Below are 27681 nucleotides of genomic sequence, written 5' to 3'. Positions count from 1 at the left end.
AAAGCATCACTTTGGCAATTTGGTACAAGAGAGATTTAAATGAGGATTTAGACACTGGATTTTTTTTTTACTAGGGTTCTTCTAAAGCAGTACACATGTGGCATAACATTAATGGAATTTTAAGCGCTGTCATCTTAAGTGAATCTGCCATGTCAAAGAATTAAAATGGGAGAAAGGATGACCCCACCACGCATTCAAAGGGCGTGTGAGGACGGTTGTGGGGCTGAGCTTACTAGCCCCGCTCCCATGTGTTTGGCATAAGTGCACACCAGCATATTGCACAGATAGAAATGTTCCAACAAATACCACAAGCCTGGAATAAAACTTACGGTGAAAGACATGTTGGGAAGACTTGTCATTGCTTAAACTATTCAACTCGGTTACTCTAAAGGTTACTGATCCCCCACCACACCCCGCCGCCACCTTTTATGAGCAACATTTGTTAAATAAATAAGTTAATAAAGCTCAAGAGCAGCAGTTAAATTCAATGCAATGATGGACACTACAGTGGAACAGTAGCCTAAAGCATTTGAGTGGTGGCAAAGGCTAGGGTGGGTTTGGCCTTAATTTCCTTACAGCCTGGATCTTAAGCCGCTGAAGCAAGTCTACCTGTCTTGTATTAAAACTGGTGCAGCAATCACAACCAGAGCTCAGGAGCAGAGAAGAAGAGAAAATGGCTGATTGTAAAGTGGATGGGAACAATGGGATTACACAATTCTAGTTTCAAAGTTCTGCTCACACATCAGGTTTAGGGAAGTTAATCAATCTTATTAAAATGAACCTACAATTAATCTTATTAAAATGCACTTACAATCTGACAGAGACATTTGTGCTCGTTGACAAGCTTTTCGAGAGATAAACACTCAATTACATCTGCTTCTGCCAAGGCGCCTTCTTTATCCTGCTTATTTGCTAACCTAAGAAAAAGAAAGCCACCAAGTGAGAAGATGCCACAGCGCTGTTTACATTAGTAAACGTACAAGACAACAAGCAATAGCAGGAGAAAATCTCAATTTATGTGTGCAATAGAAGGCAGTGACAGTCTCCGATATTGCCCATTTACAATAATTACTCCTCAGAGGAATAAGTTACACATAATGGTTAATTATCAGAAAAGGAAAATCATAACATTGTATTAATTACTCTTAAAACACACAGTATACACTTCTATTTTTTTTTTGGAAGCAGGTGAATGTCAAGCTTATCGTTTTGTTGTAAATTGTTCCAACAAAAGGAATGCACAAATTCAAAGAGTTATTTTTAAGTAGAGTTCAAACTTGTGTATATTCAGTGGCCAGAACAACAACAACAACAACAACAACAACAACAATAATAATAATAATAATAATATCTTTATTGTCATTACCCCCTCTCGGGGACAACGAAATTAAAAGCTCTGTATGGTGTTTCATGCCTGCACGATAGCTATTCCTAAGGGCTGGCGCTCTATCTCGCTCTTGCGTACGTGCGCGCTCTCTCTCTCTCTCTCTCTCTCACACACACACACACACAGGGATCAGTCACTCTGTACATTCACACGATAGCACTTTGTGCATGCTTGTTGGCCTCTGAGGACCCCAGCATTTCCTCCCCTCTATATTATCTGTGATCCCTGGCACTGATATGCATAGTCTAAAAATTCCTCTTATTTGCATGCCAAGTATCCGATGTTCAGGGGATTTATTTTTAGGAGTAGAATCATATTAAGCAACAGGCATTTGCAATGTAAACCAGCAAGTCCAGTAAGAAGGAAGGCAGGCAAGGGCACTTCCTGGTGCTGCCTCATTAGAATAGAATGGCCCGCCTTGAAAGCAAGGCTGGGTTTCCAACAGGCAGAACCAGATTCCCCAAGCGTAAAGTAAGCAATTTGCTCTGTTGTACAACGTAACTAGTGAAGGCTCTCATACTCCACAGCTTTCGAAGATGCACTTTCCCAATGATCATTAAGGTCTAGGAGGATTAAGTAAGCAGAAACTGTTTTAATGGAAATCACACTCCTGCTCTGTTATTTACCCTCACAAGGATATTGCAAAGCATCTTGAAGCACCAGCTCCTAAAGAGGCTTCCGGCAACTCAGGATTTTAAAAAAAGGTAAGTAGTTCGGTTTTATTTTACATCAAATAATACAAAGTAGAACACTGAGTAATTTAAAAGCCCCCAATGTTAAGATGTGTTAAGAATACAGGAGACGTCTGCCCTCTGCAAAGTTTGAAAACATTTCCAATAGATATGTTTGTAGAGCTTTATTACTTAGGTACATGAATGCTAATCTGCTAGGCATGTTTTATGCACCCAAACTCGTTTCATTTGGAAGCATGCCAGCAGCAGCTTAAAAGATGAGAGTTCATTTTTAATTTTCCAAGTCAATAAAACCATTCTTTGCACAAATTCCTCATTTTAAAACTGAGGAAGGTTCACAGAAAAATATATACTTGAAGCAATATTCTGGGAGGTGGGTGGTTGTAAAGTTAAGAATACGAAGCTAAACACTGCGTGAGGGATTCTTGTTTTATTTACTTGTATGCTTAATATACCTACTTGAATATGGTGTGGAATCAAGGAAACAGAAAAAGGTTGCAAGAGCCTCAGGGGACTTTATTACAGTTGGAGAACTTCAGCACTTTTATTTTAGGAATCATGGGAAAGGGAGTGTATGTGTACATTTGACAGAAATGACATCATCTTACAATTATGAAAAAAAATATGAGTACTGTATGTGGAAATGCTTGCAGTCAAAGGTCATCCTCACAGATAACAGATGTAATGAAACTTTACTCCAGGATTTCCTTAATCCTCAAAAAGCTGGGGTATGATTATAAAAGGTTAAAACATGATTTTTTAAAAAGTTCAGCTAAACTTGCCTGCTGCAAGCTGCAGGGTTAGCACAATGTAATGCCTCAGATGGCACTTTCATTGATACATTAGAAATTTCCTATAAAGTCTGGCTTTACAAGTGATTTAAAAATGTTCTGTTTCTGTACTCTGAATTTAGATAGCGGCTTTTCATATTTTCTGCATTCAGAAACTGCCTTGTACACCAACTTGTCCGTCAACAACTCCCCTCAAAACAGAGAGTATTCTATAATAATTAGGGCATGCTGGCAAGAGCCTTCACTGCCAGGTTGTCCAAAGTCACTTTATATTCCAGAATGCTGGTCTTCAAATGGTAAGTCACAGCATGACCTAAAGTGGGTCTCAACTGTAACATTACCACCAGAGAAATATACATTAAAACATTAAGAAGTGAGCTCTGGAAAGCCTTGTTGGGGCTAAACAATGGATCCCAAGTCTAAAAAGGTTGAAGACTGCAGCTCTAAAACACCTGCAGCATTTCATACATTGGGGTCCCGCCTTTTGGAAATATTTTTCTGCCATTCTTGTTATTCTCCTAAAGAATGTCAGGGTTCTTCAAACTACACTTCCGGAAAGACTGTTCTAGACAAATGCTGCAATGTTAACACTGCAAACACTCAAAGGAAACATTAAATTAAGTTATCAACAGATTTTGTATCTCTTAGCCTGATTAAATGTGCAATAACCACTGTAAAGATTTCAATGACTAGCTCAACTGCAGGGTATCCAAGTCCTTAGAGTATTTCACCAATATAGAAGTAGACATTTTGTTAAGCAGCTGAAACAGTTCAAGACTCCCTGTTTACCAGGGAAAGCGTCAACAAGGGAACAAATCATGCCTGCCCTGCAAAACTCGCAACACAAAATCTGTCTTGCAGTGACAATCAAAACTCTTGCAGAGAACAATTCCTACCTCCAAGAGTATTGGCACAGCCCATATGAAACTGTTCATAACTTTATTCAACAAACAGTACAGTTGCAGTTACAAATACAATTGATTTCTCCAGTCACCAAGAACATTAACTCAATTTATTTATGGTTCTTTCCAAGTAAGGCATACATTTATGGTGCTGGTTTTTTCACGTTTGTTGCTGCCGATTGGCAACTGAAGCTCTGGTTTCATTATGAGCTGTTTCTTATTACGAAGTGCTTTTCCTCCTCCTCATTTCTGAATCACACTGCCTTTCTCTGGGAGTATTCATTTAGTGATCTCCACCCTGTATCATTTGGTTCTCACCTCTGGAATAATCAACTCTCATCCAATACTTCGTTATATAATAAAGCTGTTGTAAAAACGATACATGTGTTGACCCTGGTCCAACACCAACAATCTTGAATAGAAGGGCAATGCTATTCTTGAAAAATGAAGATATTCTATTCCTTATTTGAGGTAGGGAGAATGCAAACTTCTGCCATAGAAAAAGCAATGTAGAATCTTCACAAGGCATTATATATATATATATATATATATATATATATATATATATATGCGGAATACTGCAATAGAGTGGTAGGAGAGGATATATTTACAATTTCAAAGATTTTTTATTTAAATTAAATTTTCTTGTATCCCAGCAGCCTGCAACAGAATGATAAAGCAAGCAGCAAATATAAAGTTGTGGCCAATGAAGCTGCTACACAAGGACTTTTGCTGGTGCAATAGAACTTCCATTTCCTTTCCTCACCCTGTGCGCCAGCAAATCTGTTCTAGGGGTTCCCCCAATCCTCGGGAGCAGATGGGGGGCCTGAGAGGAGAGGAGATGATGAGGAAGTTCTACTGAGCCAGCAGAAGTCCTTGCACCAGTGGGATGAATTCGAAGAATACTAGCCTAACATCTCAAAATGTTGCATACTTTTTAGAAAGCAACAGCAGCAGAATAATAAAATGCCAAGACAGCAAGGAACAGGGAAAATAAAAATAAAAATTGTCATTAAAAAAATTTTTTTTAAAAAAAAAAAAGTTTGTCCGGATGCCTAAAGGAAAGGATGGCCTTCAGAAAGAGTGCACCCAGAATGAGATAACACTATTCAAAAATTTAAAGAAATCTATCCCAGCTGCTAGTCATTTCACCTTTGGAAATGGGAGCACCAACAGAATAGTGTCTTGAGGAAGATCTTAACACTCAGGCAAATTCATACGGGGGCAGATACTCTGATCCCAAACTGCACAAGGCTTTTTAAATTAAAACCAGGGCAATCATATTGAGTTAAAAGCAGAGTTTTGCATTGTTCCTGGAAGCAAAAGAGGCTAGTGCAAAGTCTATTACAGCCATTTTCTATTCTTTGTTGTGTAGACTTGTGTTTCACAGCTAGAGAGATGTAGCAATGGAGTACAGTGGTGCCTCGCAAGACGAAATTAATTCGTTCCGCAAGTCTCTTCGTCTTGCGAGTTTTTCGTCTTGCGATGCACGGTTTCCCATAGGAATGCATTGAAAATCAATCAATGCGTTCCTAGGGAAACCGACTTCAGACCAGGTCCGGGGACAGTCTGTCCCCCGACCTCTTCTGAAGGCTGGGGGGGGGACAAGGGCTTTTCTTCCCACCCCCAGCATTTTAAAAAACCCCGGGACAGCGGAGGACGTCTCCGCTGTCCGGGGCGATCTTAAAATGCTGACGGGCGGCATTTTAAAATCACCCGGGACAGCGGAGGACTTCTCCGCTGTCCGGGGCGATTTAAAAGCCCCTGGGAAGGCAGGCAGGGGGGACAAAGACTTTGGCCCCCCGCTGGCCTTCAGAAGAGGTCCTGGACCTCTTCTGAAGGCTGGCAGGGGGCAAAAGTCTTTGCTCCCCCCGCCTGCCTTCAAAAGCTGTCCGGCCCAGGCTTCGCGGACCTCTCCGCAAGCAGCGGCAGCGCTGCCGCTGCTTGCGGACAGGTGCCAGCATGCCGAAGCCTGCGCGCGCTGAGATCAGCGCGCCCAGGCTTCCCGCCCCGCCTCCTGGCATCGGGGCATTGTCCCGATGCCGGGCGGCGGCGGAGGCGTCTCCCCCCGCTGCCCAGGATCGGGGCATCGTCCCGATGGCGGGCGGCGGCGGAGGCGTTCCCGCCCCGCCGCCCGGGATCGGGGCATCGTCCCGATGGCGCGCGGCGGAGGAGGCCTTCCCGCCCCGCCGCCCGGGATCGGGGCATCGTCCCGATGGCGCGCGGCGGCGGAGGCGTTCCCCCCCCCGCCGCCCGGGATCGGGGCATCGTCCCGATGGCGGGCGGCGGAGGAGGCGTTCCCGCCCCGCCGCCCGGGATCGGGGCATCGTCCCGATGGCGCGCGGCGGCGGAGGCGTTCCCCCCCCCGCCGCCCGGGATCGGGGCATCGTCCCGATGGCGCGCGGCGGCGGAGGCGTTCCCCCCCCCGCCGCCCGGGATCGGGGCATCGTCCCGATGGCGCGCGGCGGCGGAGGCGTTCCCCCCCCGCCGCCCGGGATCGGGGCATCGTCCCGATGGCGCGCGGCGGCGGAGGCGTTCCCCCCCCCGCCGCCCGGGATCGGGGCATCGTCCCGATGGCGCGCGGTGGCGGAGGCGTTCCCCCCCCCCCCCGCCGCCCGGGATCGGGGCATCGTCCCGATGGCGCGCGGCGGCGGAGGCGTTCCCCCCCCCCCGCCGCCCGGGATCGGGGCATCGTCCCGATGGCGCGCGGCGGCGGAGGCGTTCCCCCCCCGCCGCCCGGGATCGGGGCATCGTCCCGATGGCGGGCGGCGGAGGAGGCGTTCCCCCCCCCCCCGCCGCCCGGCATCGGGGCATCGTCCCGATGGTGGGCGACGGCGGAGGCGTTCCCCCCCCGCCCGGCATCGGGGCATCGTTCCGAAGCCCGGCGGCGGCGGGAGGAGGTGTCCCCGCCCCGCCACCAGGCTTCGGAGGAGGTCCAAGGACAGCGGGGAAGACGCGCTGCGCTTCCCCGCTGTCCCGGAGATTTCCCTATGGGCTGTCGTCTTGCGAAGCAAGCCCATAGGGAAATTCGTTTTGCGAAGCGCCTCCAAAACGGAAAACCCTTTCGTCTAGCGGGTTTTCCGTCTTGCGAGGCGTTCGTCTTGCGAGGTACCACTGTACTGAGCCTCTTAAAAAGCATATGAGCAACAGCCAACTTTTAAAGGTTTTATTTTTAACTGTAATAACAAGGCTTCAAGAATTACAGTTTTACATTAATTCAGTTTAATGCAATCCACGTTAGTGTTTTCTGTAGGTGACAAAATAGAGACTATCGTTCTGCCACTTAATTACTAAGTGGTTAGACATACTAAATTAATGTTGGCCAGGGATGTGTTAGACTGTACTAAGAGATATTTTCAGGTTGGTACCCTGAAGTCTCAAATTTAGTACATCAGTTCATTTTTACATGCACCAAACTGATTTAAAAAGAAAAAAGAATATGCTAAATTGTACCAAGCAGTTTTGTAACATTACTGAAGAAAGTCATCATAAAATTTTCTGCTCTAGAAGTCACAGCGTTTTGCAATGTATTATCAGAACACAGCTTATTTTTCTTGTAGACTGCAAGTTTCCAACAACTGGTACTGAAATATGCTTGCCTATTAAGTTCCAGAACACTCATGGTATTCTAAGGAAATGGGATTGGAGATTGCACTTTAGGAGAATGATACAAGGAGGCACAGAAAATTATACCTCAGTATTAAGGAGGGAGAAAAACACATTTGAAAAGGGACTAATAGGACATACTCAGCAGTTGTATCTATGAATTAGGTGTTTCCCACAGAATCATATGACAAGCAAATACAGATCTCAGGCTATATAATTTTCAGATGCTCAAATGGTTTCATTAATATGCTTACAACAAGGTGCCATATTGCTGGTACTTACTCACCACCTTCCTTAAAGGCACAGTCTGCATGGCGTCAGATAAGCACTGCTGCCAAACCCAATTTATTAAATTAAAATATGTATTGCATTCTAACCAAATCATTAATTGATCTGGGAACTATTCTTGAACCAAGCACTTTAGGGAAGTTCCACTGTTTACAATTGCCAACTGAGACAACTGGAAACTGTTTCAGCACAGAAGCATTCTACCATTGGTCCTGCAACATAAGTAGACTCATTACACAGTGTGTGTTAGCCAAACTGAGTGCAAAGTCCCGACACTAGAACTGCAAATGCATTTACTTCAGGTGTCCTATGTGAACTGGCCAAACAACATAGTAAGTGGTTTTTAAGTATCCAACCTCCTGCTTCATATAAAAATGAAGTTTGTATTCAGGCAGCAATGTTGAGTGAACCAATGTATGGAAAATCCCACTGAGTACAGCTCAAAGCCTACAACTCTTGCCACCCAATTCTGATCCAGTTTTCACAGTTAAGTCCACAGCATATAGTTACAATAAAGGGACACCATAGATTATACAGCAGCATACAAAAACAAGGTAAACAACAGAAAAATCAGTGAACCAAAACAGCAAGCATAGCCTTAACATGAAGGCAATGCACCAAAAGGTCAGTCAAACTGAAAGCCTACCAAGACTTTTGCTTCTTTCTCTCCAAGGCCATAAACCTTCTCCTTCTTTCTCACCCACCTCTCCACAAATAAAACCCTTCAATGAAAAACAAGCATCACAAGAGCTGGAATTTGGAGCATAATCCTGTGAGATGCACACTTTTATCAAAGGGCCATGGGACTGCATGTTAGGGCACACTCTACTGGGAACAGTTCATTTGCAAATGTCAAAAACATGAATAGAAGATTTCCCCCAAGGGATTGGATCCCTAGTCAGCAATCAACAAGCTATTTAATCTTCAGAGAGTAGAAACTGAAGAGTAAAGAGACATTGATAATATTTCCCTCAGTCCAGTACAGAATAAAGCACTTGTGAATAACAAGTTTTACTCACATTCTGGTAATGTCTTTGGCAATGCCTGATCCTTTGAACAGGCTGAGACACTCTTTTCTTTAAAAAAATGTTATTCAAATTGGGAATGCTGTGTGCATGCATGTGTATCTTTCAAGACACCATTTACAGATGTGTAATGAAAAAAATCCCTACAATATCCAAATTTCCAATATAATGGGTTGGGTTTTTATTATTTTTTAAAAGACCTGTATTTTTATCTGCCTGTTTTATCTGCTGTTTTATACTTCATATGGTTGTTTTATTTATTGTTTGCAACCTTGGGTGGAAAGAGGATATAGATATTTAAATTATTTAAGGCAGAGGTGGGGAATCTCAGGCCCAGGGGACAAATATGGCCCCCAGCATGTGCTATCAGGCCCTTGGGACCTTTGCAGACTACACCCCTTCTCACCAGCCCTCCTCCATGCCCTCAGTTGCTTTTGCCTGACTAGAATGCTTCCATGAATTGTGTTCGTTTGCCTGGATAAAGTGAAGTATGTAGGGTCCTGTGTGTGTTTGTTGCATGGATGCAACAAAGCCTAATGTACAAAAAGGTAAGAGTCTCAAGCCATCATTTCACTCACTTTTGCCTGTCATCCCACCCAAGCCTCTCATGCATTCCCTGGAAAATGTGGCTCCCAGGTTGAAAAAGCCTCCCCATCCTTGACACAAATAATCCACCATCTCCAAACTTCCAAGCATCTTCCAAGCATTTCAGATTTTAGAAGCAACAGCTGTATCTCTTCTTGGGAAGTACAAAATAACTGGACTGCTTCCATGCTAAAAAAGAAACTAGCTTTTTGTTTTTAATGTCACAGATTTAGTTCTTTCCAAAGTGCAGAACTAATGTTTCTGACTTTGTAGCCATGATTAGCAGATTTCCATGCAGATTTCTTGCACAAATTATCTTACCTATTTCATTCCTTTAATAAATACAGTTGTATTTATTAATAAATACAGAAGAGTTCATTCTAACCAGACATGGTTACTGTTTAATTTCATACAATGTTTTACTACACCAAGCAGTTAGCTCTGCAAAGTTTAGACTGCACCATGGTTAGCTCTGGAGAGAGAAGGTAAGAAGTGAAAGATCATGCAAGTCTCCAATTCATGATTAGGATTTTAAAAAAAATGTTTACATATGTAATTTTCAAACTATTGTCAGCTTGCAGACCACTTGGAGTTTTCCTTCTGCCCATCACACAAAATAATAATAATAAAAAGATGTAGTACAATATTGGACCAGTATTAGACAGTCAACAATTATGTGTATTTCCTGCACATTTTGAAGAATCTTGAGGTGGACCAAGTATTTCAAAGAGCATGTCTAAGGGAAAAATAAAATTTGCTTTATGTGCAACCTATTTATGGTAGCTTATGCTGCTGCATTTTTCTGACTCCCCCTCCCTCTCCGTTAAAGGTTTTCTGCCATCCTTGTAATAGGTCTGTGGGTAAACAACAGCTTACTAAAGTGGTTTTTAATCCTTAGGTTTACACAACTGTCTGGTTTTAAAAAGAACAGAACCACAGAAAACTCTACAGAAGATGAAAGACCGCCTTCAAGAGCTTAAATTGCGAGCAAAGGAACTGCAATTAATAGAAGAAAACAGTCGTTCTCCTAGTGTTGTGGCAGAGGAAAAAGAACTTGAACAAACAGCTGTCATTTTTGAAAAGGAGCCCATAACTGAAAGGTACCTGAATGAAATCCAGCAACTTCACAATGATATTAACAATTTGGCAGCAGACGTCCAAAAGTTCAGCCAGCAGCAAAAAAGCCTAGTGGCTTCCATGAGGAGATTCAGCGTACTTAAAAAGGAGTGCAGCATCACAAAAGGGATAAAGGTTCAAGCAGAACACATTAGCAAGTGCTTGGACGACTTGTCAAAAACACTGAAGAAAGCAGAGAAAGAACATGGTTCATCATCTGCCATTATAAGGGTTCTGAGTGCTCAGCGGGCGGTCCTGTTCCGTCGCTTCCAAAATATCATGTTTCTGTACAACGCCGCCATAACAGCCAAGCAAGAAAAATGCAAAGCTTTTATTGTGCGCCAGCTTGAAGTGGCTGGAAAAGAAGTCTCCGAGGAAGAAGTGAACGACATGGTTCAGCAAGGAAAATGGGAAATCTTCAACGAAAACTTGCTCACCGAGGTCAATATCACAAAAGCTCAGCTATCTGAGATTGAACAGAGACACAAAGAACTGGTCAATCTGGAGAACCAGGTGAGAGACTTGAAGGGCCTCTTTGTCCAAATCTCACTTTTGGTGGAAGAACAAGGCGAAATGATCGACAGCATCGAAATGGAAGTTGTCAAAACTCAGGACTATGTTCAGACGACAACAGAGAAATTCAGGCTGGCGGCAAGGTATCGAAAGAAGCATCCGTGCAGAGCAATATGCTGCTGGTGCTGCCCCTGCTGTTAATAGTTTTTTTGTGTGTGTGTGGTTTTTTTTTGGGGGGGGGGGATACAGGCAGTTAAATGTTCTTTGCAATAGCCCTAATCCACTATGTAATGAACATAGGTGACCCTGCTGGGGGGGGGGGGTGTTGCACTATCAGGCAAAGCCACAGTTTGATTCAACATTCTCTTTTTCACATGCCCTGAATGCTGCAAATTTGGCAGGGGATCTAAGGAACAAAAGGGGTGACTTACAAGGGAACAGGCAGACTTTCTGACCCTCATCCCCTGCCATTGCTTTTTAAGATCTAGTGGTGGACTTCGATATAATAGTGAAGAGTTTCTAAAAAAAGGGAACAAGGTAGTGCTGGGTGTAGCAGGATGGAGTTCTGTTACCAGTCACAGGTCACAGGAACTAGTCAAACAGGTGCTTGTGACAACAGGTGGAGCCACGTGCCACACAGCACTCGCCTCCACATTCGATTCACTTCCTTGGGAAGTGACTGTATGCTCCTAGCAATTTTATTCAGCAGTTTAGATGAAGGAAAACTGCAAGCCCAGTGTAATAAATGCTAGGGCAATGTCATCCAGAATGTGCTCAGCAAATCTGCAGCGAGTTCACATTCCTCTGTTGTCTGGCTTTTCTAAGAACAAAGAGTTTGAAATAATTTGTGACTGTGGTATTTGACAAAATACTATTTGAAGAACAGGGAAATAGATTGTTCAGCTAAAACAGCTGCACTGAAACAGGTTAAAAGGGGGAAAGGTTGTTACAAAAAACATTGTTTGTGTAAAATCTTTAAGAATGCAGTAAAGGATATAGCTATTTTTGTATGTTACACGTTTTCTTCCATGTCATTTGTATAAACATAACAGTCCTATGATATTTTGGGAGATGTGCATCTGTAACCAAGGTCTTGGTTTATACTTCCAAAACATAAAAAGTTTCTTCAATATATATGATTAAAAAAAACAAAAATTGGTGCAAATGCATAACCAACTCTGAACATTTGTTATTCCAAAAAAGGAATTATTCTGGCAGCAGAGCTTTTCTGTGTCTGTTAAACAAGTGTTAGCAATACAGGTTTATTAATTTCATCCAAAGACTAGGGTCAAAAAGGTAAAAAATAAAAATAGGGGGAAAGGCTATTTCATACATTATACAGGGAAAAAATTGTTTGTCCTTTCCTTGTAGCCAGCTCCAGTTTCCTGGTGTAGAGGGCATGTGTAAGCTGCCATTATGCCACAGGCTAGAGCCAAGAGATCTATTTTAGGTATGTCCAAAGGCTTCATCAACCTCAATAGACTTTTTCTGGTTGAATCACAATACCCTCCACTAAGCCATTAAAAAAAAAAGTTATTTCCAAAAGTTCTCTCTGTTCACAAATGTTTTGCCATAGAACATACAACACAAGCTGAAAGTTGTATTGGACACATAGAAACAGGTATGTGGTTCTTTGACCCTGAGCATAACATCTGTTTATGCAAGCATTGCAACAATTAGACCATAAAAGGGATCGGTCCGTTTGTGGGCATGAGATTCTTGTGGTCATCTCATAAATATATTTCCCCCACAATTATGTCAGAACACAGTAACATGACATTGACTACTAAAAACACAAAACTAAAGACTTATTATTAAGGACTTAAGTCAATTGATCACAATGAGTCTACTCTGAATGTGGTTTAACACTGGAGTCATAATTATTCAGAAACGAAAGAGCTATTGTCTGCAGAAGAACTTTTTTTGCTGCCAGCAGCTTTAGCTCTCCATAGTTGTCAAATTACCACATTTCACAAATGCTAATTTAATTTATTTTAAAAGCTAATTTATTTTTACTCAGAATAGAAAAGTAAAAAGACTATTACCATATATACAGTTTGTTACATAAAGTGCAAATCTATCACTAGTGTGAGACAAGCATGAAAAGTATGTGTGGGGAAGATTAAATTAAACCATGTTGGCAATTTACATATTAGAAAACTATATAAGGAAAACACGTTTTGTTGTAATTATAAGAAAAGAAAGGCAGTAACGTATTTGAAATGTGTAGCTGAAAGTTAAAAGTTAAACAGGCCTTAAAACAGGAAAATAAATGTTGGCCTAAGTATGCAAGAAAAGTCACTGGACATTGTCAGGTCAAGAAAATTATACATATTTCCTATTCTGCTCCAGACCAATTTTATAAAGGTTTTATTATATGCAATATACTGTAATTGATAAGTACTTCATACATGTCATATTAAAATGAAGCTTTTAAAGTAAGTACTTAAGAATACAGACTACATTCAGAGCAGATTCAAGCATTACATTTTGAATTCTAGTACAAAATGTGCTGGCTAGGTGTCCCCCACAATTAACATGGAAGGAGCAAATGAGATCTGGCCCCACCTGCAGACCAGGTTCAGACAACCTTTCAAAAACCATGGCTTATGAATCTGGGAAGAAGTGTCAGGGCTAAGCAAAGAACACTCCCTCTTCCATTTAGCTTTGGGCAATCATTCCTTGCTGGTACAAAACTAGAGGGTAGCATTATATTAAATCACTTTGTGCATGGAAAAGCCCAGAGTTCTTTCTTATGTCCCAACCAGAGAACCCTGTGCTATCAGAAAAAGAAGAATGTACCCTTTGTGACTAGTAGGAAAATGCAACAGGCTAGTGGAAACTAGTTTGCTTAATAGAAGGCTTTTTAAAAAAACAAAACAAAAAAAAAAAGAACAAGTCTGCCAAGAGGTTAGAAGTCTAAGTTCCCATGTGAACTGCCAAGTACTGTATGGGATTTTTCTTCTATGGAAAACATGGAAATGAAGAGTGCTAAACTTGTAGCAGGCCAGCACCTTCCTTTTGTTGGCTTATTTCCATGGCTGACTTAAAAGGTAAAGGTAAAGATACCCCTGCCCGTACGGGCCAGTCTTGACAGACTCTAGGGTTGTGCGCCCATCTCACTTAAGAGGCCAGCGCTGTCCGCAGACACTTCCGGGTCACGTGGCCAGCGTGACAAGCTGCATCTGGTGAGCCAGCGCAGCACACACGGAAACGCCGTTTACCTTCCCGCTAGTAAGCAGTCCCTATTTATCTACTTGCACCCGGGGGTGCTTTCGAACTGCTAGGTTGGCAGGCGCTGGGACCGAGCAGCGAGAGCGCACCCCGCCGCGGGGATTCGAACCGCCGACCTTTCGATCGGCAAGCCCTAGGCACTGAGGCTTTTACCCACAGCGTCACCCGCGTCCCCTTACTCACCTGTTAACAAGCCAGGACAGTAAGACAAGATCAGATCCATCTTAATACCCTGGTCTGTTAACAGAGATTAAGCCACTGTTCCCCATTTTGGAGAGAACAAAATGGGAATTGAGCCTCAAATGCCAGCATGTGAGTGGATGGGTGAGCAAGGAACACTCTTCTTCAACGCCTGTTCCTAAATTATGTTTTATGAAGTCAGGAACCATCATGCAAACCTGGTGTTTAAATGATAGATCAAACAATTTTAAAGTGTCTACAATAATTTGAACCAGACATGTAAAATTTAGGACTCTTGTATCAATTCATAAAGGAAAGCATGAACAGCTGATGCTGCTGTTCAACCCTGACACTTTTTCCCCCACCCTGGCAGCAGTTTTTTAAAAAATCAGTCCTTCCCATTTTGCAAGACTAGCACACACTAGTCACTACCAAGCTAGTCAGGTTTTTCAGACCAAGCATGTCCAGTTAAAATCTCATATAACATTTTCTTCCAACAGCAGCGTATTTACATTCATGCAACCTTGTAATTTAAAGTAACCTGAAGGAACAGCTGTGGCAAAAACATAGCAATACAACACCATGGATTTTACACTTTTGTACAAAATTTTGTACTTAAAAGCAAAGGCTTTTCAGTTAAAGGAGGTAAAAAAAATGATAAAGTATGATTTATGGGATGAACTGGTTATCCTTATTAAGACTCTAGGACAGAGTTTCCCTCAATTATTTTTACAACACCCGGTTTCTCCACCCCCTCAACCAACCAGCCATTATAGCTCCTCAGTGTAATGGCTATATTTTCTTCCTACACTGGTCTCATTCACATATAACACTAAGCCAAACTGTGGCTTACTGTGAATGAGCAAGTGTGCTGCTGCACAGTGATGAAACTGCAGCCACTTAAGTTCCTCCCAAACTCTTCTACGCTACTGAGAGCTAAGCCATGGCTTGGTTTAGTGTTCTGCATATCTAGGATCCTGGGCTCTCCCAAACACACTTCGAGCAGTAAGCCAATAATAAATCTAAGTTACTGCTAATGGATCATTTGGAGTCAGGCAAACCACAAGCTCAAATTTGGACACAACAGTGAGTGAAACCATGGAAGAGGAAAGAAGCAGCCACTGTTTCCTCCTTGTGCATCAGCACACTTCCCCATTCATGGAAATCCATGGGCGCATGGAAAGCCATAGACACAAACACTGCCATGGAGTTCCCAGGAATGGTTATCAGCTAAACATGCTTATAGGTCACCAAGATACAGTCATACCTCGGGTTGAAGTCACTTCAGGTTAAGCCTTTTCGGGTTGCGCTCCGCGGCGACCCGGAAGTAACAGAGTGCATTACTTCCGGGTTTCACCGCTTGCGCATGCACTCAAAATGACGTCACACGCATGCATGGAAGCAGCAAATTGCAACAGCACACATGGGTTGCGTTCGCTTCAGGATGCGAACGGGGCTCCGGAACGGATCCCGTTCGCATCCAGAGGTACCACTGTAATCCAACATGAACCGGAAAAAAAAGATATCAGAAAACACATCTGTTACATTATTGACAGTCATTCTTTCCTAGTCATACTCCTCTTTGATCAGCCTCCTACCGACTCTGTACTCCTACTCCTCCTACTGACACCGGAGACAAATAAAATAGTCACGGCATGGAATAGTCCACAACACTGCAGGAACAGGCATATACAAAAGCAAAGACAAGTAAGAGACCATTCTTGATCCACTATAACTGACTGCAACTGATATTTACACTCACTGGCATAAAGAGTCTAAGAAAAAGTGCCTGAAATAGATTACATCAATGGTATGGGAGTCTCTTTTTGGAAGGTTCAGTAGTATTTAAATAACCACTACGTAAGTGGTACAGAAACCATGCTTACTTATTACTTCACCACTGCTCCTAATCTCCTAATCTATGTGGCAAAGTTCTGTTTAACCGGCCCTGTACATGAAGTATCTGGCTTTAGCAATACCTTCCCCTCCCCTGCAACTGAACATACATCAACCTAGGGATACAATTAAACATTTTCAGAAAAAAACAGACAACGATTTTTGCCTTGGCATATTACAATATTGCAAGTTGTATGTGGCTGTGATTCAGAACATTTGCTAAAAAAGTACAGGATGTACTGCTGAATTTACTTCCCAAAAATCTCTGCTTTTATTATTAGTCATTATTGCTACAAAAAAGACAGTTGAAACCTCAGACTCAGGAGTAATTAAATAATTTTAAGAATAAGAGCTATGTTACAGCACCACACACATCCCATCAGAATAATTCTTTTGCGTGATTTGGTAAACAAGTTCCCTTCTGAAAGGATGTGCTACTCACTTATCTCTTCCTGACTTTGACAAGGATGCCATCTAAAACAAAGCTTCAAACATCGTTTGAAGGAGAACATTGTTTATGATTACAGAAAAACATTGAGCTAAGTTTATTTTTATGGACAAGAGGGACAAAAATGTTTCTATCTAGAAGTAAACAGTGGATTTTTTTGCAGGCCACAAAACGTATTTATAAAGAGTCTCACATCTCAGAATAGCACATCAAATCTCCCGCCTGCTTCTGTGTCACTGGCCCTAGCTTACCAGAAGTGCTGGTTATGACCTATAAAACCCTTAACGTCCAAGCTTTCTGAAAGATTGTATTTCCTCATACAAATATGACCTGGTTTTGAGATTTTCAATGAAGCCCTTCTCTCTGTCCTACCACCTTCACAGGCATGCCTGAACGGGGGAAAGGGCCTTCTTGGTGGCTGCTCCCAGACACTGGAACTCCCTCCCTGGAGAAGCTGATTCACCCCACAATTGCACCCATTTTTTGCTGCTGCTGTGCCTGCAGACCAGCTGACTGCAGCCAGGCAGGGGGAGATGCTAGTTGCCAAGGGTGGCACCCAGACATCATCCTGTCACAAAAGGCCAGTTGCCAGTCAAAAAACGTGACTGGCGCTCAGCTAATTTTGAACGCTGACTCCAAAATACAGTCTGGCTGATGGAAAGCTCCATATGGTTTAGAAGAGAACTCCTAGTACAATCTTGGAGAAATCTACTCAGAAGCAAGTCCCACTGAATTCAATGGGACTTACTGTCATTTCTGTGTATAGGATTTCAATCAATAAACATTTTTAAAAGTCTTCTAATCCCCTTAAAAAGACATTGCAACTCTAAACATATTTGACTGATTCAGTACAAGAACACACATTCAGAATGTATTCACTTTTATCTACAACTTTCTGCACTGAAATCCTCACATCCTTCTGAAATAGTTCAGGCTGATATATAAATACCAGAGGTAATCTATAGAGCTTTATAGTCAGATAGGTATTTGTAACTAAGCCTTCAATATTAAATTCCTGTGTTCTATACCAGAATGGCATTTTCTTGTTTTACTAGGATTGTGCTCACAAATATTGGTCACTTTAAAAATGGGCTTTTGACTGAAGAGCACTTAGTCTTTGAGAATGTCTTTGATTCATATAGGCAGCAGGTCCATTCAGATACTGTGCATGCTTTAGTGCAACAACCATGCATGCTTTAGTGCAACAACTATGCATGCTTTAGTGCAACAACATGATCCTAATTCCCCCAGCCCACCCAGAGGTGCAGTTAAGGGGTATCTGTTATGCTACCAATAGGAGGCATGTATAGCATGCCTTTCCAACCAACAGTGGTTTACAATTAGGGGCCACTAAACAGCATCCAAGGTAATGCTACAGATATGGTCTGATAAAAATATAATAAAAGGCACAAACACGTACACTAGAATAATTGGTCCAACTAGTTAAATCAGGACCCACAACCAGTCTCTTTCTGACTTCATATGAGATGCACTAATATCGTAAAACCACTTTCAGGGCTTCTTTAACATTTGTTTTTCTTATCAGATAAATAAGGGGCATAGAAAAGTGAAAAATAGCACTGATTTTACCTAAGATTGGGGTATAGTAATCTGCCATTAGACTACAAGAAAGCAGAGCCTAATAGGTCATCAGATGCAAAGGAGGGTAGAACTTGGGCATGAAAGAGAAAAATTCAGCCCATTAAGTATCTGCCAGAATTCCTTTGGCAAGATGGTGGGAGGGAGGGAGATGGGCAGGCGTGTGCACATATAATTAAAACTGGGTGCCAATTTGCACCTATTGGTTTAAAGGAGGGAGCTTTTGGTATGAAAATGTTAAAGATGGCTGCACTAGGTAAGCTGGAAAAAAATACAGTATTTGTACAAACTTGGAAATTTTGAGTGTGTGTATAGTGAAGAAAGCTATCAGCATGTTGAACATATTCATCTATCAAAACTTCGAGTGAAAATATTATGGACAACTAAGATGTACTTTTGTACATAACTATATGTGCTTTTGCCCCGGGTAAGAAAGAAGAGGGCACCCATGGGCCTGATACCTCACAACCATTTCAGTGTTTTTAAATTATAGTGGGTGAGCCAATCTAGTTCTCAGTTTCTACAATTTAACATAGGTCACTAGTAAGACGGATCACGTCACCACCAAATCCTTTATACCAAATAGGTGCAGAAAGTTTTTTGAGATAACAGGTAAGTATGTTATTATGTGTCACAGGGAAATACAAGTACATAGGCATACATCTCTCTCTCTCTCTCTCTCTCACACACACACACACACACACACACACACACAAACTACACATTCACTCTTTCTTTTTGGCCAGTGAAGACGGATGGACTTTCAGCAAGTATTGACTGAAACTTCAACAGAGACAAACAAATCTAATTCTAGATAGTGGCCCAGAAATAATAATAATAAAAAAGGTTAGATATTCTTCTGCAAAACCATCCATCCTAAAGTTACAACCTTATACTAGCTTAAAGGGATCATAACAAGAAATTGCCTAGAAGCAAAACTTCATTCATTTCACCCTAATTGTTTTAGAGCAAAATGTTGTCAGTATTTCAGTTGTCTAAAGTGAAGATGGTAGGACTAGGAGTATGATCAATTCCCTCCCCCAAACATGTAGCTCAATAATTAAGTTAAGAAATAAAACTAGCAGCTGGCAGCTATAGCTAACTCATTCCAAAACAAAACTCTGAACAATTTTTATTATAAAATGATTGAAGTAACTGATGACAAGATCTTCACCTGTAGGGATTTATCTATAAACAAGAAGCTCCTAGACAGAAATGTGGAAAGAGTTCTAAAGCAGCATTTCTGAACCTTTAACCCATGCCCCCTCTCAGATTATATAAAAATGTTATGCCCCCATCCACATCTGGTGCCCCTATTTTAATTTCTAGAAAGTATTGAAACATTGCTGACTTTTAATCATAAACAGTATTTTGGGGCTTAATTTAAAAAAAAATCACGAATACTTTTAAAATGTATATATATAAAGGTAAAGGTACCCCTGCCCGTACGGGCCAGTCTTGCCAGACTCTAGGGTTGTGCGCCCATCTCACTCAAGAGGCCGGGGGCCAGCGCTGTCCGGAGACACTTCCGGGTCACATGGCCAACGTGACATCGCTGCTCTGGCGAGCCAGAGCCGCACACGGAAACGCCGTTTACCTTCCCGCTAGAAAGCGGTCCCTATTTATCTACTTGCACCCAGGGGTGCTTTCGAACTGCTAGGTTGGCAGGTGCTGGGACCGAGCAACGGGAGCGCACCCCGCCGCGCAGATTCGAACCGCCGACCTTTCGATCGGCAAGTCCTAGGCGCTGAGGCTTTTACCCACAGCGCCACCCGCGTCCCCAAATGTATATATATATTCCCAAAAAAATTCAAAAAATGCACATGAAATTTAAAATTTCAAATATCCAGATCTTAGAACACTTTAAATATCCAGTCTGTTGCACAGCAAAATCAGATTCACTAAGGCATAAATTGTATAATGATGTGGAGAGCCTTTCTCCTGTTTTGGGATATACAGGGAGATATTTCAACCAAAATTTTTCCAAACTGAATTTCCTGAAATCCTTGTCAGTTGAATCACATTTGAGTTCCAAAAATCCAGCATCAAAGATAAAAGATTATTCAGTGTTCTCTACAATTGGCAGGATGGTTTGCTCAGTTTCCTCTGCCAGTTATTTTGTACAGTCATCAGAATTAAGTTGCCAACCGGAAGAGTAACTAGGGTGGTGCAACTGGTGTCTGAACAATGAGTGCAAAATGAGGGAGGGTGTGAGATTGGTCACAGGTGATGCAGTATAGAAAGTCATTGTAATAGCACAAATTTCACACAAATACAATTTTCATATTTATTTTGTTACAAAAAAATTAATACTACCCATGGGCAATTAATTCAAAAAAATAAACAAGTTAACGGTTTTAGTAATTACATGAAAAATTGATTTTTTGATAATTAAACAATATGAAATTCATCTCTAAATGTCTGGCATTTGTTCAATTATATTTTAAGCACAACTTTACAGTCAATTAATAAACCCTCTAGTAAGTGATGTATTAAGTCCTGTTGTGCTGAAAACACAATATATTAAAAGTTGCAGCCCTATCAGGTCAAAATGTTACCAGTTGCTATTGAGTGTCACTTTTCTCATTTCATTCTAATTCTAAATTCATAGTTCTAATTTAAACGGACTATCAAGCCCCACTGTTTTCAGTGGAAGAATTAAGAACATGTAAGTTAGCATTACATTAAAATGGACTTAAACCTGCTTCACCGTGGCTGGATCATGACCATATTGCTCAGAAAGGCAGAAGGGTATTTTACTCTGCAGGTGTGTAAATTGCAGTGCGTCCACTTTCTGCTACATCATTACACTGAACATGTTGGAGTAAGACCTGCACACATCCCGAGATACAGAGTTATGCATGAGACAACTTCAGTTTCTAGACACCAGGTTCTTCTGATAATGCATCACTTGCACCCCCTGGTGTTAAACACGGAGACCTCATTAATACCAACGGTTAGCTAATAACATGCTTATGTTAGACAACACAAGGGTCATATTACTTGTGTTGACATCGTTATTCGTCAAAAAAAATATTGAGTTATCACTACAGGCAATAATGGAATGTTTGCAGAAATTATATAACTCAAGAGTGTTTGCACAGACAATAGTTCTGCCATATTGAAACCATCATTTCTAATGACATCAGCAGCAGCACAATACAATTTAATTTCTCTGCTTGTTTGGTTGAAAAGAAAATATTCCGCTTTAAATGCAGCTTAAGGGAAAAGTAGTATCACAAACTCAATGTTTTAGGAAATATTTTCAAGTTATAGATCAGTACTTAAAATAATTCTTGATTTTCGTTACTTACACCAGTACAGGTTTCCCTGCGATCTTGGGATGCTTTAGAACTTCCGACATAGTTTCTTTTGTCTCTTCCATTCTCTCAACATCACTGGAATCCACAACAAATATTACCCCATATGATTCAGCATAGTAATTCTTCCAGATAGCCCGGATTCTCTTGCCACCTCCCAAGTCAAAGATTGTGACTTCAAACCGGCCTTGCTTAAGATCAATTTTAGAAAAGCCAACAGTTGGGGCCACATCCTCTGGGGACTCTGATGAAATTAAAGAACAAGTTATGAGACATGTGTGATACAGTTTGAATTATCTTTGGGGGTGGGCGTGGGCATTTTAAGACAGAATACTGTTTTTTTGAAATTGTAAAGTAATATGTGTGTGTGTGTGTGTGTGTGTGTGTGTGTGTGTGTATATATACTGTTCCAGTAACAAGAAGCCGAAAGCACCAGCCTGAAGATGACGAGTGAGACCTCGTCGAAACGTCGCCTAGACACCCCAACTTTTACACGGGAAGACACCCGAGGACACCAAAACCTGCATATATATATATATATATATATATTACATTACATTACATTACATTACATTAGCAGACACACAAGCATGTGTGAGCACACACCGATAGACACTTAAAATGAATATCGGGAACCATAATCCTCAAAGTATCAAATAAAGGAAAGGTAAGAAGAGGGTACGGGACGCGGGTGGCGCTGTGGGTAAAACCTCAGTGCCTAGGACTTGCCGATCGTATGGTCGGCGGTTCGAATCCCCGCGGTGGGGTGAGCTCCCGTCGTCCGGTCCCAGCTCCTGCCCACCTAGCAATTCGAAAGCACCCCTAAGTGCAAGTAGATAAGTAGGTACCGCTTTATAGCGGGAAGGTAAACGGCGTTTCCGTGCGCTGCGCTGGTGCTGGCTCGCCAGAGCAGCTTCGTCACGCTGGCCACGTGACCCGGAAGTGTCTTCGGACAGCGCTGGCTCCCGGCCTCTTAAGCGAGATGAGCACGCAACCCCAGAGTCGGTCACAACTGGCCCGTACGGGCAGGGGTACCTTTACCTTTACCTTAGGAAGAGGGTAATGTTTTCCAACTCAAGATCAAGTTTGGAGAAAGGGAAACCTATTTCCAACATGTTATTCCTTTCCAGCCTATTTTTGATGAGGTAAGGGGGGGCAATGCATCTATCTGGTAAGAGAGATTGATGCACTTTTAGGATCAGAATAACATGAATTTTACAGATCCGTTTCTAGTTTTTCTATGTATATAATAGCTACAAATATTACAAACATGGATCACAAGATGTCATGTGGACAGACAATAATGTATAAGCTGCTGTGATCACAATGAATGCAAATTAAATTTCTTATCACCTGTCTTGCTGAGAATTATGGTCTAACTGATGGTAGGCTACCAATTTCAGCCTGTAGAACATAACTATACAAATCCTGGACATGTTTAAGGCAATATTTCACTGTGGGACTAGAAATTCGTGTTAATAATGTCTACTGCATATGCAAAACAATGTCACATTTATGAAGAACTGAGAGAGCTAGGTACATACCCTGAGTAGAACCCCTGAATAATCAACCCAATAAGGACAGGGGGAGGTGACAAACTCCTCATATTAAAATGATCTTGTTTCACTTGATTTCATATTCCCACATTTCAATCCAGATTTGTTTTAAATGAAAATAATTTGTTGCTGGCATGCTTTCGTCCAGGGCTTCATAACCCAAGAAAAGCTAGAATGAGAATTTGTTTGGAGCTACAGGCATCACAGTGCCAAAAGATGCCCATGCCCATGCCAAGAGCTTTCAGGGCAGGGGAGAAGTGAAGTGACTTTCTCTTTTCACCAGTTGCAGTTGAGAACCATAATGAGGAATACCCTGATGTTCACAACGACTTTTCAGTTGTCAGGAGCTTCCACTGAGATGCTGAAAATGAAAAGCCCTTGCCCATGGGCCCTTTGGATCTGGGTCATACTGAAGTCATATGATCTTTTCACCTAGAAAAGATACTCACTATTTCACATATGAAAAATCCACTGTTATTCTGGACTGGATTCATCCAAAACAATGTGTTCATGTATGTCAGTAAACTGTCAAGCACTCAGAACAGACACTTCTGAAACTTCTCCCCAGCTGAAACAGAAATTTTATTTGATGCTAAGCTTGCATGCTGTTTCATTGGAGCTGGCAGAGGAGAGAAAGTGATGCTAAAAGAGATTTTTATGGTTGAAGGGATAAAGGTGATCTGGCAAATTGTTGGTACCTTCCCAATTATAAATAGGGATATAAAAATATCATTAGAATAACACTTTGTTATGCACATACAATTTCCTTCTTTCCAAATTATATCACAAGTCAATATCATAAAAAGGTAATACCTACAACATTGATTTTTAGGTAAAATTTACTGATGTCTGCTCATTACTGCACATTTCAGCAAATAAGAGTTACTGCACATACGGGGGGGGGGGGGGAGAGGCAAAAGGGAACCATTGATTTTCTATCCTAAACTAAAATGTGAAATGCCTCATTAATGTGGATATTTTATATATGTGCTATAATTAAAAAATAATTTATGTCAGCAGTTCCTCAAATGCTTACCAAAGATGTTTCCCTTCCATTTTATGACACAAGGTGACTCCTAACAAATATTATTTTTCTCTACCATGATAGAGGCGCCAGTCTTCTCCAACAACTGTCTGTAAACCCTCTATTTTGGAAACATGAAATAGTAATATATATATATTTAAGTGCATATATCTGAGTGTAACAGCCTCATTTTGCATCTACATTGCTCTCAAAGTTTCAGTGATATCCAGAGGCTCTGGAAGCACTAAAAATGTGCATGTGGCTAACAATGTACAAAACAAATGAAAGCAATGCTCACAAAACAAGTGAGATGTTCTGACAGTGATTCACTGCACCATCTACGCAGGCATACTCAGAAGCAAGCACAACTGTTTTCAATGAGGCTTGTTCCTTGGTAAGTGCATGAGGTTGCAGCCCAAGTGCCTATGGCATCTCCAAATATAAGCCCAAGCAGAATGCAAAGGAGGGGCACAGCCATACAACAGAAGTTTTGCTTTCAACTAGAAAAGAATTCACATTCAGCTTAAAAAGTGCAACTTGTGGCATCAAACAGAAAGCAATTATCCTGCTATATTACATAGCTTTTCCTAGACCTACAGTGGTACCTCTGGATACGAATTTAATTCATTCCAGGGGTCCGTATGAACCCTGAAACATTCACATCCAGAGGTGGCGCTTCTGCGCATGCATGCATGCATGGCGGAAACATTTCCCATTACTTCCGGGTTTGTCGTGTGTGTAACCCGAAGGATACATATCCAGAGGTGTTCACAACTAGGGGTACCATTGTATATGTGGTTTTGGTCTCTCATTTGTATTTGGTCCCTCCTTAATGAAGTAACAAAGTGCAGTATCTGTAACGTATGCCTGAAAGTATTAAATATTCTGAGCGTAATTAAACAGTAAAGCCATTAACACAAATCTTTTTTTACTCAGCTGGGGGTTTTGTATTTACTAGCATTATATGGCATCTTGCAGCACAATCCTAACCATGTCTACACAGAAGTAAATCTACTGAATTCAATGGGGTTTACTCCCAGATAACGGAGGTTAGGACTGCAGTCTTGGCCTTGTTTTAGCCAAGGGCAATAAATTAAAAAATTCCTCCTGTGCAAACATAATTTTAAAAAGCTCATTTTAATACTTTTATAAATACAAAAATAGTTTAGATATTACTTACCTCCTTGGATTCCTTTCACTGTTGCTGTTTTTCCAGCATTATCAAGACCCACCATGATTAATGTCACACTCCTTTGAATTATATAAAAAGAAAAAATATTTTCAGACTTTGTCCTGACTGAATGCCATACAGAATTTTTTTGGGGGGGGAATGTATCTTTGAGAATCATCAACACCACCAGGTACCTATTATTTATATGCAGCACCATTCATAATTGTAATCTTACATGGAAAAAATGGAGAGTTGGGAATGGAGGCATTGGGAAAACAGGGGAAGAATATGCAAAAATTTTCAACTACTCATACCATAGGGTAGTGTGACTAGGGGAGATAGTCCAAAGGCTTCCTGGAAAATGCAAGTTTTGAGAAGGGATTTGGAGAACAGAGGATTCCTGAGATGCAGTTACATGAATATGAAGAAGCAGAGGTCTCCCTGTGTACTTAAATATGCTTTTTGTCAAGTTTCCCCCCCACACACATTTGTACAAACTTTGAAATTTCTTTGAACATTGTGTTGCTTTCCTCTCGTGCTATGTTCAGATACCTGTGTTTTTATTGGGCCATACTGTGGCACTGGAAACAAGTACCAAGGGAGAATTAGCAAGCTCTGGATATTGCGTTGGGTAGAAGAAATCAATTTTCTGCTTTAAAAAAAAAAAAAAAGGGATATCAGCGCTTCTCAGCAAAAAAGAGGGTGGGATTCTGTTTTTGCCTCTTGATGAATGTGGATAGATGATGTCAATTGTAGCACTGAACAGAAATGTTGTTGCGGTTTTCCTTGTGCCATGTTGCCATGCCTTTAACCACCACATTTCCCCACATACAGATTATGTTCCCCCAGTTAACAAAGACATCATGCTCATATCCAGAGGTCTTTGTTCTTGAACTAATCTCCAGCAGAAAGTGCTACAGAGACTGAATACTGGTTCAAATAAAGCCCTGGGTTAGTGAAAATGGAGAGACGCAGGGACCTTTACCTCCAAACAGTTCCAATAAGTTTTTAAATAAGACTGGGGAATAAGAACAGGCACATGAATGCCACTAATAAAGGTCTATTGTATTTTCACATCCACATGCCCTTTCAAAGAGCACATTTAAAGTTACCAATTTCTTTTACCCTCTTTAGTTTACAGTTTTAAAAATATGCCATTTCAAAATGGTTGTGCTATCGTTGTTTATAAAGCGTTTGGGTTGTATCCAGTGCTGCATGAGTGGCACTCCACCTGCACAATTTGTTCTCATTCACCCTAAAATCTGTTCTAGAGGAATCCCAGGAACAAATTTTGAGCTTGTGCAGTGGCCTGTAGGAAAATCAGAGCTCCTTTGCACAAGCAGAAGTCTGCTGCACAAGTAGAACAGCATTGGATATACTCATCCTCTTTGTGACACTTGCCAGACATAGTACAATCTTCAGACTACTCCAAGGTATTAAAAAGGAGATGGTTGTAATGTCTAGTAATTTACCTGACAGGTTCTCGCCACCGCTTTAGCCAGTTGCAACAATTGGCCATCAGACTATACATCCCTATCTAACAGCCATTCAGCACACCAAATGAATTAAGGACGCAGCATGTAGACGGATCCTGGAGTTCCAAGACATGAGCAACTCGGATGCTGTCTTACACCTAAAATAAAAAAGGGAGGAGGGGATACAATGAATAATGAATCACCAAACTTTATTATTCCAAAACCAACTCAGAAATCAACAGCTTTTATAAGGCTAGCTTTCAAGTGGCTAACCCACTGAAAAAGTTGCAGTTTAAAAAAGCAGGGGTTTTTTGTTTTCAGTGTAGTGGAGCATCATCGCTTTGCACCAGATACACAATTTTGTAGCAGGGTGAAGAGGAGCAAGCTGGATCCTAAGTTTTCCTAGATAATGGATACAAAATATTCCCAGAGGTTGGATTTTAACTTTAGGGAATATTTAGCCGGCACCCCCCCACACACACACTGGATTGAGCCTCGTTTCCTTAATCAGGCGCCCAGAAGGCATCTGGGCCCGAGCCTTAGGAGCCCCTTTTACCAGCGCCTCAGGTGGGAGCACGTCAACACACCGAGACAGGTCCGCCACCCCCGGCTTCCCCATCACAGCCAGACCCTCGCGGGGGGGGGTCCTCTTCGAAGGCGCCGCGCGGCACTCGCCTGCCCCTCCCTCCCTCCCCGCTAACCGCCCTTTCTCCGCCTCACCCGTCACTCCGGGAGCCCCCAAAGCGGCCGCCGGTTCTCAAGAGCGGCCCTTCCAACGGAGCCACGTGACCCCCGCTGCTTTCGCCCCGCCTTCCCCTCTTTCACGTGACGCCTCGGGAGATCGCTTATTGGTTCGGGTCCCCGAGGCAGGCC

At 41.8% G+C, this 27681-nt stretch overlaps 2 protein-coding genes across 8 annotated transcripts in view; one reads left to right on the top strand and one right to left on the bottom strand.

The window, feature by feature from the left end:
• The window catches only part of ARL13B (ARF like GTPase 13B), a 42125-nt gene extending 14444 nt beyond the window's left edge, over positions 1-27681 (bottom strand). For 5 of the 7 annotated variants that reach the window (XM_028726783.2, XM_028726781.2, XM_028726786.2 and 2 more), the window contains exons 1-5: positions 27529-27681; positions 26806-26966; positions 25343-25413; positions 21577-21826; positions 812-917 (exon numbers count right to left, since the gene is read on the bottom strand). In XM_028726783.2, the coding sequence (XP_028582616.2) occupies positions 812-917; positions 21577-21826; positions 25343-25413; positions 26806-26864 (486 nt within the window). In that variant the 5' untranslated portion in view covers positions 26865-26966; positions 27529-27681. Of the gene's footprint in view, positions 1-811; positions 918-21576; positions 21827-25342; positions 25414-26805; positions 26967-27364; positions 27454-27528 lie in introns of those variants that run through there. The other 2 variants (XM_077927232.1, XM_077927233.1) reach the window with 2 other exon arrangements.
• Positions 1716-11920, top strand: STX19 (syntaxin 19). Its single transcript, XM_028726788.2, has 2 exons — positions 1716-2091; positions 10175-11920. Exon 2 carries the CDS (start codon positions 10231-10233, stop codon positions 11104-11106), a length of 876 nt encoding a protein of 291 aa, XP_028582621.1. The 5' UTR covers positions 1716-2091; positions 10175-10230; the 3' UTR covers positions 11107-11920.

Source organism: Podarcis muralis, chromosome 4 (assembly GCF_964188315.1).
Source record: "Podarcis muralis chromosome 4, rPodMur119.hap1.1, whole genome shotgun sequence".
In the NCBI taxonomy this organism is placed as follows: Eukaryota; Metazoa; Chordata; class Lepidosauria; order Squamata; family Lacertidae; genus Podarcis; species Podarcis muralis.
This window is presented reverse-complemented; position numbering and strand designations above follow the sequence as displayed.